Source organism: Salmo salar, chromosome 08 (genome assembly GCF_965601325.2).
Source record: "Salmo salar chromosome 08, fSalSal1, whole genome shotgun sequence".
NCBI classification, from domain to species: domain Eukaryota; kingdom Metazoa; phylum Chordata; class Actinopteri; order Salmoniformes; family Salmonidae; genus Salmo; species Salmo salar.
This window is the reverse complement of record NC_138298.1, coordinates 37,445,001-37,461,098: the sequence shown is the minus strand read 5'-3', so window position 1 is coordinate 37,461,098 and position 16,098 is coordinate 37,445,001. Positions and strand designations below refer to the sequence as shown.

The 16,098-nt window shown below is 43.8% G+C and overlaps 1 protein-coding gene across 1 annotated transcript in view; it reads left to right on the top strand.

Annotated features, from left to right (window-relative positions):
- Positions 1-16,098, top strand: part of adgrl3.1 (adhesion G protein-coupled receptor L3.1) — a 284,567-nt gene that overhangs the window by 214,875 nt on the left and 53,594 nt on the right. Inside the window, exon 12 of the mRNA XM_082978635.1 lies at positions 1,797-1,980. Within this exon, the coding sequence (XP_082834761.1) occupies positions 1,797-1,980 (184 nt within the window). The remainder of the gene's footprint in view (positions 1-1,796; positions 1,981-16,098) is intronic.

Here is a 16,098-nt window from a genome sequence, read left to right as displayed (position 1 = left end):
AACACAGGTGCCATGAGCCATCCATTGGGGTTTCCATCAGGGAGTAGCAGGGGCAGAGCAGAGGAGAGGAGAGAGACTTCATGTTATTGATGTTTCCCTCTTCAACCATTTGACTCTCTCACTCCTCTCACTGCTCAGGGTTACAAGTTCAGAGAGAGAAGGAGAAAGACAGAGAGAGAGAGAGAGAGATGAGAGAGATGTGGGGCTAGAGGATGAGAGTGAGAGAGAGGTGGGGCCAGTGTATGTTTATTCCATCTCTCCCTCTCTTCTTCCCTCTCTCCCTCTCTTCTTCCCTTTCTCCCTCTCTCCCTCTCCTCTTCTCTCTCCATATCTTTTTCTCTCTCTCCCTCTCTTCTCTCTCTCCCTCTCTTCTTCCTTCATTCCCTACGGAGTGATGCTGTCACTATGAACTCTCTCTGTTATTTTATAGTCCAAAGCCTACTCCTCTTTATCTCCCTCTAGAATGACCCCTCTCTCTCTCCCTCTCCTCCCTCCCCTCCCCTCCCCCCCCTCCCTCCCCTCCCTCCTCTCTCTCTCTCTCTCTCTCTCTCTCTCTCTCTCTCTCTCTCTCTCTCTCTCTCTCTCTCCCTCCCTTGCTCTTCTTCCATTACGAGTGATTTGGAGATGTACGCCTGTGTGTAGCGATAGAGGAGGGATGAGGGAGGAAGGAGTGGAATGCAGAAGCTGAGATAAAACATTTGACAAACAAAACAAACCTGGTCTAAAGAGATCCACTGCAAACCTAGACCACAGTAGTCCATGTTAACAGCAGATCTTAGACCAGTGTAGTCCATATTAACAACTGATCTTAGACCAGTGTAGTCCATGTTAACAACTGGTCTTAGACCAGTGTAGTCCATGTTAACAGCAGATCTTAAACCAGTGTAGTCCATATTAACAGCAGATCTTAAACCAGTGTAGTCCATATTAACAGCAGATCTTAAACCAGTGTAGTCCATATTAACAACTGATCTTAGACCAGTGTAGTCCATGTTAACAACTGATCTTAGACCAGTGTAGTCCATGTTAACAGCAGATCTTAGACCAGTGTAGTCCATATTAACAGCAGATCTTAAACCAGTGTAGTCCATGTTAACAGCAGATCTTAGACCAGTGTAGTCCATGTTAACAGCAGATCTTAGACCAGTGTAGTCCATGTTAACAACTGATCTTAGACCAGTGTAGTCCATGTTAACAGCAGATCTTAGACCAGTGTAGTCCATGTTAACAACTGATCTTAGACCAGTGTAGTCCATGTTAACAGCAGATCTTAGACCAGTGTAGTCCATGTTAACAACTGATCTTAGACCAGTGTAGTCCATGTTAACAGCAGATCTTAGACCAGTGTAGTCCATGTTAACAACTGATCTTAGACCAGTGTAGTCCATATTAACAGCAGATCTTAAACCAGTGTAGTCCATGTTAACAACTGATCTTAGACCAGTGTAGTCCATGTTAACAACTGATCTTAGACCAGTGTAGTCATTGTTAACAACTGATCTTAGACCAGTGTAGTCCATGTTAACAACTGATCTTAGACCAGTGTAGTCCAGAGATTTTAGCTCAGAAACATGTTCCATTTCTACATCCCTTTATTCGTTGTGGCCTTTTCTGTTTTGGTGATGTCATTTGTATTGATTTTAAAAACGACCAAGACCATGTTCTAAACATGTGACCCACACCCCTACCATTACCAACCCCTTACCAACTAAATGGTAGCAGTATCTTCATCTAACCCTCCTGCCCCTCCAATGCTACCAGGCCATGGTGTTAATCTGAGTGTATGGTCCCTCCAGGCCATGGTTGAGACGGTGAACAACTTGCTCCAGCCCAGGGCCCAGGCAGCGTGGAGACAGTTGCCCACAGGGGAGCAGATTCGCTGGGCTACCACCCTGCTGGACACGGTGGAGGCTGGAGCTTTCATGCTGGCTGATAACCTGCTGAAGACGGACACTGTAGAGGAGATCACCGACAACATCCGTGAGTAGATGTTACATTAATACTGTTACCATGGTAATGTTATTATATTATGAAAACTGCTACTGTACAGAACACCACCGACAACATCCAGGATTTTGATTAGATGTTGCTGTAACCAGGAAGTCTTGTTGAGAACTGGCTAAGAGAGTAGGAGAAGAGGAATCATTCATGTTTGTCACAAAAGGTTGAATCCTAACTTCAAATAAATCATTAATGTATATTAGATGTAATTATTAAGTGTTTAAGTCAGTAGGTAGTTATCCCTACACTCTTAGAAAAAGGGGTTCCAAAAAGGGTTTTATTGACTGTCCCCATAGGAGAACCCTTTTTGGTTCCAGGTAGAACCCTTTTTAGTTCCGGGTAGAGTGCTTTTGAGTTCCATGTAAAACCCTTTCCACAGAGGGTTCTACGTGGAATTCAAGAAGGTTCTACTTGGAACCAAAAAGATTCTACCTGAAACCCATAAAGGTTATTCAAAGGGTTCTCCTAAGGGGACAGCCCGAAGAAGCCTTTTAGGTTTTTTTCTAAGAGCGTAGATAACATTGAACTTGCAATCTTTGGCTCTTAATTAGTTTTATTGAAAGCAGGGTAATTATAAACCCTACATGAGTTTACAGCACTCTGGGCAATATTTTTATTTTTTTATTTAACCTTTATTTAATAACTAGGCAAGTCAGTTGAGAACAAATTCTTATTTACAATGACGGCCTACCCCGGCCAAACCCGGACGACACTGAGCCAATTGTGCGCCGCCCTATGGGACTCCCAATCACAACCGGATGTGATGCAGCCTGGATTTGAACCAGGGACTTGCACTGAGATGTAGTGCCTTAGACCGCTGCGCCACTCGGGAGCCCATACATGTGGATAATATCATACATGTGAATAATATCATACATGTGAATAATATCATACATGTGGATAATATCATACATGTGGATAATATCATACATGTGAATAATATCATACATGTGAATAATATCATACATGTGGATAATATCATACATGTGGATAATATCATACATGTGAATAATATCATACATGTGGATAATATCATACATGTGAATAATATCATACATGTGGATAATATCATACATGTGGATAATATCATACATGTGAATAATATCATACATGTGAATAATATCATACATGTGAATACTATCATACATGTGGATAATATCATACATGTTAATAATATCATACATGTGGATAATATCATACATGTGGATAATATTATACATGTGGATAATATCATACATGTGAATAATATCATACATGTGGATAATATCATACATGTGGATAATATTATACATGTGGATAATATCATACATGTGGATAATATCATACATGTGAATAATATTATACATGTGGATAATATCATACATGTGGATACTATCATTCATGTGAATACTATCATACATGTGAATACTATCATACATGTGAATAATATCATACATGTGAATAATATCATACATGTGGATAATATCATACATGTGGATAATATCATACATGTGGATAATATCATACATGTGAATAATATCATACATGTGAATAATATCATACATGTGGATAATATCATACATGTGGATAATATCATACATGTGAATAATATCATACATGTGGATAATATCATACATGTGAATAATATCATACATGTGGATAATATCATACATGTGAATACTATCATACATGTGGATAATATCATACATGTGAATAATATCATACATGTGAATACTATCATACATGTGAATACTATCATACATGTGGATAATATCATACATGTGAATAATATCATACATGTGAATACTATCATACATGTGAATACTATCATACATGTGAATAATATCATACATGTAAATAAAAGAGGGATAGAGGAGAGGGAGAGAGAGAGAGAGAGGGAGGAGAGGGAGAGAGAGAGAGGTGAACATACTGTCCCTTCAGGAAGTATTCATACCCCTTGACTTTTTCCACATTTTGTTTTGTTACAGTCCGAATTTAAAATGGATTGAATCGACATTTTGTGTCACTGATCTACGCACAATACCTCATAATGTTAAGTTGGAATTATATGTTGAAATGTTTGCAAATTAATAAAAAATGAAAAGCTGAAATGTCTTGAGTCAATAATTATTCAACCCTTTTGTTATGGCAAGCCTAAATAAGTTCAGGAGTAAAAAAAAATGGTAACACATGTACGGTCCCTCCGTCAAGCAGGGAATTTCAAGAACAGATTCAACCACAAAGACCTGGGACGTTTTCCAATGGTTTGCAATGAAGGGCACCTATTGGTAGATAAAATAATATATCATTAAAAAAAGAGACATTGAATATCCCGTTGAGCATGGTGAAGTTATTAATTACACTTTGGATGGTGTATCAGTCACTACAAAGATACAGGAGCCCTTCCTAACTCAGTTGCCGGAGAGGAAGGAAACCGCTCTGGGATTTCACCATGAGGCTAATGGTGATTTGTAAACAGTTACAGAGTTAAATGGCTGTGACAGGAGATAACTGAGGATGGATCAACAACATTTCAGTCACTCCACAATACTAACCTAATTTACAGTGTGAAAATAAGGAAGCCTGTTCAGAATGCAAATATTCTAAAACATGCATCCACATGCATCCTGTTTGCAATACGGCCCTAAAGTAATTCTGCAAAAAATGTGGCAAAGAAATTAACTTTTTGTCCTGAATACAAATTGTTATGTTTAGGATAAATCCAGCACAACACATCTCTGAGTACCACTCTTCATATTATCATGCATGATGGTGGCAGCATCATGTTATGGGTATGCTTGTCATTGGCAAGGACTAGGGAGTTTTTTTTAGGATTAAAAGAAATGGAATAGAGCTAAGCACAGGCAAATATCCTAGAGAAAAAACTGGTTCAGTCTACTTTCCACCAGACACTGGGAGACTAATTCACCTTTCAGCAGGACAGTAACCTAAAACACAAGGCCGTTTCTAGACTGGAGTTGCTTACCAAGACATATTCCTGAGTGGCCTAGTTACAGTTTTGATTTAAGTAACTATGGCAACATTTAACAATGGCTGTCTAGCAATGATCAACAACCAACTTGACAGAGCTTGAACAATTGTTTAAAGAATAACGGGCAAATATTATACAATGGAAGTGTACACAGCACTTAGAGACTTACCCAGAAAAGACTCACAGCTGTAGTCGCTGCCAACGGTTGATTCTGACATGTATTGACCCAAGGGTGTGAATACTTATGTAAATGAGATATTTCTGTATTTAATTTACAATACATTTTCAAAATTAAAAAAAAAAATATATATATATATTTTGACTTTGTCATTATGGGGTATTGTGTTAATCCATGTTAAATTCAGGCTGTAACACAACAACATGTGTAATAAGTCAAGGGGTATGAATACTCTCTGAAGGCTCTGTGTATGGATAGGGAGGACCTTAGATAAACACTCTAAAGACCTTTCTTTTTGAAGAAGGGGTTCTGAGCTACTCACTGCTCATCAGGAGAGCATTCCAACAGCAGTCCTATCTGGAAAACCTACAGCACATCTACTTTATTATAGTTCTATAGTATAGCACATCTACTTTAATATAGTTCTATAGTATAGAAAGGGTGTAACCAAAATAGACACACAAGCGCTTTACGCCATCATCAGATCTCTATTCATACCGTGTTTATACCAGCTCCCTGGTGGTTTGACACACATTACACAATATCCTCTGTTCTACTGAGACGTGTCTGTGTGTGTGTGTGTCTGTGTGTGTGTGTGTGTGTGTGTGTGTGTGTGTGTGTGTGTGTGTGTGTGTGTGTGTGTGTGTGTGTGTGTGTGTGTGTGTTAGTGTGTGTGTTAGTGTGTGTGTGTGTGTGTGTGTGTGTGTGTGTGTGTGTGTGTGTGTAGTCGTACTGCAGAGTGTTTTATTCTGTTTTCCTCTCATCCTATTGGAAGGGTGGAACGGGGTTTAGGGAGGGAAGGAGGGAAGGAGGGAGGGAGCAAGAGATAAAAGGCGTCATCAGAATCACCTTTATATAAGTATATTTACCCAGAATGCTGCCTTGGTGAGAAGGTGCTGCCTTAGTTAGAAGGTGCTGCCTTAGTTGGAAGGTGCTGCCTTAGTGGGAAGGTGCTGCCTTGGTTAGAATGTGCTGCCAACAATGGAGAATAGACTGATTACAGTGGAGTATAGACTGATTACAGTGGAGTATAGACTGATTACAGTGGAGTATAGACTGATTACAGTGGAGTATAGACTGATTACAGTGGAGTATAGACTGATTACGGTGGAGTATAGACTGATTACAGTGGAGTATAGACTGATTACAGTGGAGTATAGACTGATTACAGTGGAGTATAGACTCATTACAGTGGAGTATAGACTGATTACAGTGGAGTATAGACTGATTACAGTGGAGTATAGGCTGATTACAGTGGAGTATAGACTGATTATAGTGGAGTATAGACTGATTACAGTGGAGTATAGACTGATTACAGTGGAGTATAGACTGATTACAGTGGAGTATAGACTGATTACAGTGGAGTATAGGCTGATTACAGTGGAGTATAGACTGATTGCAGTGGAGTATAGACAGATTACAGTGGAGTATATGGTGATTACAGTGGAGTATAGACTGATTACAGTGGAGTATAGACTGATTACAGTGGAGTATAGACTGATTACAGTGGAGTATAGAGTGATTACAGTGGAGTATAGACTGATTACAGTGGAGTATATGGTGATTACAGTGGAGTATAGACTGATTACAGTGGAGTATAGACTGATTACAGTGGCGTATATGGTGATTACAGTGGAGTATAGACTGATTACAGTGGAGTATAGACTGATTACAGTGGAGTATATGGTGATTACAGTGGAGTATAGACTGATTACAGTGGAGTATAGACTGATTACAGTGGAGTATATACTGATTACAGTGGAGTATAGGCTGATTACAGTGGAGTATAGACTGATTACAGTGGAGTATAGACTGATTATAGTGGAGTATAGACTGATTACAGTGGAGTATAGGCTGATTACAGTGGAGTATAGACTGATTACAGTGGAGTATAGACTGATTAAAGTGGAGTATAGGCTGATTACAGTGGAGTATAGACTGATTACGATGGAGTATAGACTGATTACAGTGGAGTATAGACTGATTACAGGAGAGTATAGACTGATTACAGTGGAGTATAGGCTGATTACAGGGGAGTATAGACTGATTACAGTGGAGTATAGGCTGATTACAGTGGAGTATAGACTGATTACAGTGGAGTATAGACTGATTATAGTGGAGTATAGACTGATTACAGTGGAGTATAGACTGATTACGGTGGAGTATAGACTGATTACAGTGGAATATAGACTGATTACAGTGGAGTATATGGTGATTACAGTGGAGTATAGACTGATTACAGTGGAGTATAGGCTGATTACAGTGGAGTATAGACTGATTACAGGGGAGTATAGGCTGATTACAGTGGAGTATAGACTGATTACAGGGGAGTATAGACTGTTTACAGTGGAGTATAGACTGATTACAGTGGAGTATAGACTGATTACAGTGGAGTATATGGTGATTACAGTGGAGTATAGACTGATTACAGTGGAGTATAGACTGATTACAGTGGAGTATATGGTGATTACAGTGGAGTATAGACTGATTACAGTGGAGTATATACTGATTACAGGGGAGTATAGGCTGATTACAGTGGAGTATAGACTGATTGCAGTGGAGTATAGACAGATTACAGTGGAGTATATGGTGATTACAGTGGAGTATAGACTGATTACAGTGGAGTATAGACTGATTACAGTGGAGTATAGACTGATTACAGGGGAGTATAGACTGATTACAGTGGAGTATAGGCTGATTACAGTGGAGTATAGACTGATTAAAGTGGAGTATAGGCTGATTACAGGGGAGTATAGACTGATTACAGTGGAGTATAGACTGATTACAGTGGAGTATAGACTGATTACAGTGGAGTATAGGCTGATTACAGTGGAGTATAGACTGATTACAGTGGAGTATAGACTGATTATAGTGGAGTATAGACTGATTACAGTGGAGTATAGGCTGATTACAGGGGAGTATAGACTGATTACAGTGGAGTATAGGCTGATTACAGTGGAGTATAGACTGATTACAGTGGAGTATAGACTGATTATAGTGGAGTATAGACTGATTACAGTGGAGTATAGACTGATTACAGTGGAGTATAGACTGATTACAGTGGAGTATAGACTGATTACAGTGGAGTATAGACTGATTACGGTGGAGTATAGACTGATTACAGTGGAATATAGACTGATTACAGTGGAGTATATGGTGATTACAGTGGAGTATAGACTGATTAAAGTGGAGTATAGGCTGATTACAGTGGAGTATAGACTGATTACAGGGGAGTATAGGCTGATTACAGTGGAGTATAGACTGATTACAGGGGAGTATAGACTGATTACAGTGGAGTATAGACTGATTACAGTGGAGTATAGACTGATTACAGTGGAGTATATGGTGATTACAGTGGAGTATAGACTGATTACAGTGGAGTATAGACTGATTACAGTGGCGTATATGGTGATTACAGTGGAGTATAGACTGATTACAGTGGAGTATAGACTGATTACAGTGGAGTATATGGTGATTACAGTGGAGTATAGACTGATTACAGTGGAGTATAGACTGATTACAGTGGAGTATATACTGATTACAGGGGAGTATAGGCTGATTACAGTGGAGTATAGACTGATTGCAGTGGAGTATAGACAGATTACAGTGGAGTATATGGTGATTACAGTGGAGTATAGACTGATTACAGTGGAGTATAGACTGATTACAGTGGAGTATATACTGATTACAGGGGAGTATAGGCTGATTACAGTGGAGTATAGACTGATTGCAGTGGAGTATAGACAGATTACAGTGGAGTATAGACTGATTACAGTGGAGTATAGACTGATTACAGTGGAGTATAGACTGATTACAGTGGAGTATAGACTGATTACAGTGGAGTATATGGTGATTACAGTGGAGTATAGACTGATTACAGTGGAGTATAGACTGATTACAGTGGAGTATATGGTGATTACAGTGGAGTATAGACTGATTACAGTGGAGTATAGATTGATTACAGTGGAGTATATACTGATTACAGGGGAGTATAGGCTGATTACAGTGGAGTGTAGACTGATTGCAGTGGAGTATAGACAGATTACAGTGGAGTATAGACTGATTACAGTGGAGTATAGACTGATTACAGTGGAGTATAGACTGATTACAGTGGAGTATAGACTGATTACAGTGGAGTATAGGCTGATTACAGTGGAGTATAGACTGATTACGATGGAGTATATGGTGATAACAGTGGAGTATATGGTGATTACAGTGGAGTATAGACTGATTACAGTGGAGTATAGACTGATTACAGTGGAGTATAGACTGATTATAGTGGAGTACAGGCTGATTACAGTGGAGTATATGGTGATTACAGTGGAGTATAGACTGATTACAGTGGAGTATAGACTGATTTCAGTGGAGTATATGGTGATTACAGTGGAGTATAGACTGATTACAGTGGAGTATAGACTGATTACAGTGGAGTATATGGTGATTACAGTGGAGTATAGACTGATTACAGTGGAGTATAGACTGATTACAGTGGAGTATATACTGATTACAGGGGAGTATAGGCTGATTACAGTGGAGTATAGACTGATTGCAGTGGAGTATAGACAGATTACAGTGGAGTATAGACTGATTACAGTGGAGTATAGACTGATTACAGTGGAGTATAGACTGATTACAGTGGAGTATAGACTGATTACAGTGGAGTATAGACTGATTACAGTGGAGTATAGGCTGATTACAGTGGAGTATAGACTGATTACGATGGAGTATATGGTTATTACAGTGGAGTATAGACTGATTACAGTGGAGTATAGACTGATTACAGTGGAGTATAGACTGATTACAGTGGAGTATAGACTGATTATAGTGGAGTATAGGCTGATTACAGTGGAGTATATGGTGATTACAGTGGAGTATAGGCTGATTACAGTGGAGTATTGGGTGATACACACATTGGGCTGATTTTAGATAAGAATGAGGGAGAGAGAAAGGAGAGAGGGGGAAAGAATAGGGGGATGAGAGATTTAGAATAATAGAGAGAGTGAGGATGAGGAGGAAGAGAGAGGGGGATGAGAAGATGGTTTGAATGAAAGGGAGAAAGTGGGGATAGAGGGAGCTGGGAGGGATGGATATAAAGAACAGAGAGAGAAGGATAATCTGTTAGAATCTGCCCACCAGATTAGCTGGGAGGAGAGATTAACAAGACAAAACACACACTGTTACTTCTTTTAATATGCTCCCTCTCTCTCTTTAAGGTTCTCAGCTACACACACACACACACACACACACACACACACACACACACACACACACACACACACACACACACACACACACACACACACACACATACACACACACACACACACACACACACACACATACCACACACACACACACACACACACACACACATACACACATACACACACACACACACACACACACACACACACACACACACACACACACACACACACACACACACACACACACACACACACACACACACACACACACACACACAGCACTGTAGCCTACATATATAAACCCTTTATATAACCATATTTCTGAGCTGTGTTCAGAAACACAAACCGTTCTGGAGGAGTTGGTTAAGTGGTGTGAGGTGATACTCAGTACAAGTTGTTTACTTGTTATGTTTATTAAACATTGTTGCAGTTGTCATAACTCTCCTGTGACGATCTGAGGGATCAGGTTCCAGTGGGTCTGCTCTACAGCATGCTCTCTCTCTCTCTCCTAGAGTGGGGGAGAGGACCGGGAAGTCGGCTGTTTAATGGGCGGTCATAAAATACGCTGCCTCTATGCTCTGTAGTGTTCCAGATTGGAACGTAAACTGTGGAACACAGAGAGACACTTGGACATCAAAAGTTTGAATAATTAAACAATATTTATATTTTTGAGAATTTGGGAGTGGTCCGTGGACACTTAAGGGACAGTCATGACGAGTGCGTTTCATTTGGTGATCTCATGAAGGACAGGAAACACACTGTATCTCTGTTTGTGTACACTTTTCAATGATCAGATTTACATCTAGGTGTTGGATAAAAGTAAATATGAAACTTTTTGTGAAAAGATGTATTGTGATGTTAACCTTCTAAATGAGAGTATGGATTTTCATAGAAAGTTGAACTAGTCAGTGGCCACGCCCCCGTGAGGCCAGACATTACATCAGGCGTCATGGAACCGCCCCTTTTTCCACAGAGTATAAAACCCACTTCCTACAAAATGTACATTAAGTCAGAGAACGCCGGGACAGAGTCCCCAAGTTAGAATGGCTACAATTCTATAGACCATTAGACCAGAAAATATGGAGCTGATGCTACATGTTGAAATGGTTAAGAACTACAACTCTGGAGGCCCAGGAGACCAGACAATATGGAGCTGATGCTACATGTTGAAGTGGTTAAGAACCTGACAATATGGAGCTGATGCTACATGTTGAAGTGGTTAAGAACTACAACTCTGGAGGCACAGGAGACCAGACAATATGGAGCTGATGCTACATGTTGAAGTGGTTAAGAACTACAACTCTGGAGGCCTGTAAGGGCTGTCGTCGGAAGAAGACCAAAATGCAGTGGAGTTAGTGTTCGTCATATATTTAATTACGGCAAGAACACTATACAATACAAAACAATAAACAGACAACCAAAACAGTCCTGTCACGTTTAACACAGTAACACGAACAGAAACAATTACCCACAAAACCCCAACGGAAAAACATGCACTTATGTGTGACTCCCAATCAACAGCAACGAACTTCAGCTGTGCCTGATTTGGGAGCCACACACGGCCCAAAACACAGAAATACAAACACATAGAAACAGAACATAGACCGCCCACCCAATGTAACACCCTGGCCTAACCAAAATAAAGAACAAAAAACCCCTCTCTATGGCCAGGGCGTTACAGTACCCCCCCCCCCCCCCCAAGGTGCGGACTCCGGCTGCAAAACCTGACACTGAAGGGGAGGGTCTGGGTGGGCCCTCTTACGGCGGCAGCTCAGGTGCGGGACGTAGCCTCTGCCCCACCCTTGGCGTCGCCCTCTTAGGTGGCGCACCTGGCCGTGCCGAAGGTCTGGTGGGCAACCCTGGCTTCGCCCGGCTGGCGGACGACCCTGGCTGCGCCCGGCTGGCAGGTGTCCCTTGCTGCGCCCGGCGATGGCTGCGCCCGGCTGGCGGGCGGCGATGGCTGATCCGGGCAGACGGGCCACTCTGGCTGATCCGGGTACACGGGCCACTCTGGCTGATCCGGGCACACGGGCCACTCTGGGTGATCCGGGCAGACAGGCCACTCCGGCTGCGCCGGAGGACAGGCGGGCCACTCCGGCAGCTCCGGACAGGCGGGCCACTCCGGCAGCTCCGGACAGGCGGGCCACTCCGGCAGCTCCGGACAGGCGAGCCACTCCGGCAGATCCGGCACGGCGGGCCACTCCGGCAGATCCAGCACGGCGGGCCACTCTGGCAGATCCGGCTCAGGATTCACCAGGCTGGGGAGACATGAGGGAGGCCTGGCTCTGGGTGCAGGCCCTGGACTCACCAGGCTGGGGAGACCCGCTGGAGGCCTGGTCTGAGGAGGCGGCACAGGAGAGACCAGGGTGGAGGGATCTACTGGAGGACTGGTCCTTGGAGGAGGCACAGGCTTGACCAGGATGAAGAGACCCACTGGAGGACTGGTCCGTGGAGGAGGCACGGGCTTGACCAGGATGGGAAGACATGCAGGAGGCCTGGTTCTGGGCGTAGGCACAGGACGTGCAGGGCTGGGAAGACATGCAGGAGGCCTGTTTCTGGGCCCAGGCACAGTCTTCACCAGACAACCAGCACACACCTCAGGACGAGTATGGAGAGCTGCCTCAGGTGACATTTCAACGACGCGCTCCGTAGGGCGAATGCCGTGCCTTATGCACCAAACTAGCAGCTTTCTCATCTCTCTCTCCTTTAATCTCCCCATTAACTCCTTCACAGTCTCTGCCTCGTACCCCTCGCTCACCTCCAATGTCAACCCGACTGGCTCTGGTTCCGACCTCGGCTCTGCAGACTGTCCCGTGTGCCCCCCCCCCAAAAAATTATTGGGGCTGCCTCTCGTGCTTGTTGCGCTCTCTCTCCTCATAATATCGCCTCTCCGTTCTCGCCGCTTCAATCTCCTACTGCGGGAGGCGATACTCCCCAGCCTGAGTCCATGGTCCCTCTCCGTCCAGTATCTGTTCCCATGTCCACGAGTCCATCAAGCTGTTCTCCTATTGCTCCTTCACTGCTTGGTCCTGGTTTGGTGGGTAATTCTGTAAGGGCTGTCGTCGGAAGAAGACCAAAATGCAGCGGAGTTAGTGTTCGTCATATATTTATCTCTACACTGAGCTCTCTCTCAACCAGACATGATCTACCAGCTGGTTGTTACTAGTCCCCAGGTCCTCTACCAGTTACCAGACATGGTCTACTAGCTGGTTGTTACTAGTCCCCAGGTCCTCTACCAGTTACCAGACATGGTCTACCAGCTGGTTGTTACTAGTCCCCAGGTCCTCTACCAGTTACCAGACATGGTCTACTAGCTGGTTGTTACTAGTCCCCAGGTCCTCTACCAGTTACCAGACATGGTCTACTAGCTGGTTGTTACTAGTCCCCAGGTCCTCTACCAGTTACCAGACATGGTCTACTAGCTGGTTGTTACTAGTCCCCAGGTCCTCTACCAGTTACCAGACATGGTCTACCAGCTGGTTGTTACTAGTCCCCAGGTCCTCTACCAGTTACCAGACATGGTCTACTAGCTGGTTGTTACTAGTCCCCAGGTCCTCTACCAGTTACCAGACATGGTCTACTAGCTGGTTGTTACTAGTCCCCAGGTCCTCTACCAGTTACCAGACATGGTCTACTAGCTGGTTGTTACTAGTCCCCAGGTCCTCTACCAGTTACCAGACATGGTCTACTAGCTGGTTGTTACTAGTCCCCAGGTCCTCTACCAGTTACCAGACATGGTCTACTAGCTGGTTGTTACTAGTCCCCAGGTCCTCTACCAGTTACCAGACATGGTCTACCAGCTGGTTGTTACTAGTCCCCAGGTCCTCTACCAGTTACCAGACATGGTCTACCAGCTGGTTGTTACTAGTCCCCAGGTCCTCTACCAGTTACCAGACATGGTCTACTAGCTGGTTGTTACTAGTCCCCAGGTCCTCTACCAGTTACCAGACATGGTCTACTAGCTGGTTGTTACTAGTCCCCAGGTCCTCTACCAGTTACCAGACATGGTCTACTAGCTGGTTGTTACTAGTCCCCAGGTCCTCTACCAGTTACCAGACATGGTCTACCAGCTGGTTGTTACTAGTCCCCAGGTCCTCTACCAGTTACCAGACATGGTCTACCAGCTGGTTGTTACTAGTCCCCAGGTCCTCTACCAGTTACCAGACATGGTCAACTAGCTGGTTGTTACTAGTCCCCAGGTCCTCTACCAGTTACCAGACATGGTCTACTAGCTGGTTGTTACTAGTCCCCAGGTCCTCTACCAGTTACCAGACATGGTCTACTAGCTGGTTGTTACTAGTCCCCAGGTCCTCTACCAGTTACCAGACATGGTCTACCAGCTGGTTGTTACTAGTCCCCAGGTCCTCTACCAGTTACCAGACATGGTCTACTAGCTGGTTGTTACTAGTCCCCAGGTCCTCTACCAGTTACCAGACATGGTCTACTAGCTGGTTGTTACTAGTCCCCAGGTCCTCTACCAGTTACCAGACATGGTCTACTAGCTGGTTGTTACTAGTCCCCAGGTCCTCTACCAGTTACCAGACATGGTCTACCAGCTGGTTGTTACTAGTCCCCAGGTCCTCTACCAGTTACCAGACATGGTCTACCAGCTGGTTGTTACTAGTCCCCAGGTCCTCTACCAGTTACCAGACATGGTCTACCAGCTGGTTGTTACTAGTCCCCAGGTCCTCTACCAGTTACCAGACATGGTCTACCAGCTGGTTGTTACTAGTCCCCAGGTCCTCTACCAGTTACCAGACATGGTCAACTAGCTGGTTGTTACTAGTCCCCAGGTCCTCTACCAGTTACCAGACATGGTCTACTAGCTGGTTGTTACTAGTCCCCAGGTCCTCTACCAGTTACCAGACATGGTCTACTAGCTGGTTGTTACTAGTCCCCAGGTCCTCTACCAGTTACCAGACATGGTCAACTAGCTGGTTGTTACTAGTCCCCAGGTCCTCTACCAGTTACCAGACATGGTCTACTAGCTGGTTGTTACTAGTCCCCAGGTCCTCTACCAGTTACCAGACATGGTCTACCAGCTGGTTGTTACTAGTCCCCAGGTCCTCTACCAGTTACCAGACATGGTCTACCAGCTGGTTGTTACTAGTCCCCAGGTCCTCTACCAGTTACCAGACATGGTCTACCAGCTGGTTGTTACTAGTCCCCAGGTCCTCTACCAGTTACCAGACATGGTCTACTAGCTGGTTGTTACTAGTCCCCAGGTCCTCTACCAGTTACCAGACATGGTCTACTAGCTGGTTGTTACTAGTCCCCAGGTCCTCTACCAGTTACCAGACATGGTCTACCAGCTGGTTGTTACTAGTCCCCAGGTCCTCTACCAGTTACCAGACATGATCTACCAGCTGGTTGTTACTAGTCCCCAGGTCCTCTACCAGTTACCAGACATGGTCAACTAGCTGGTTGTTACTAGTCCCCAGGTCCTCTACCAGTTACCAGACATGGTCTACCAGCTGGTTGTTACTAGTCCCCAGGTCCTCTACCAGTTACCAGACATGGTCTACTAGCTGGTTGTTACTAGTCCCCAGGTCCTCTACCAGTTACCAGACATGGTCTACTAGCTGGTTGTTACTAGTCCCCAGGTCCTCTACCAGTTACCAGACATGGTCTACTAGCTGGTTGTTACTAGTCCCCAGGTCCTCTACCAGTTACCAGACATGGTCAACTAGCTGGTTGTTACTAGTCCCCAGGTCCTCTACCAGTTACCAGACATGGTCTAC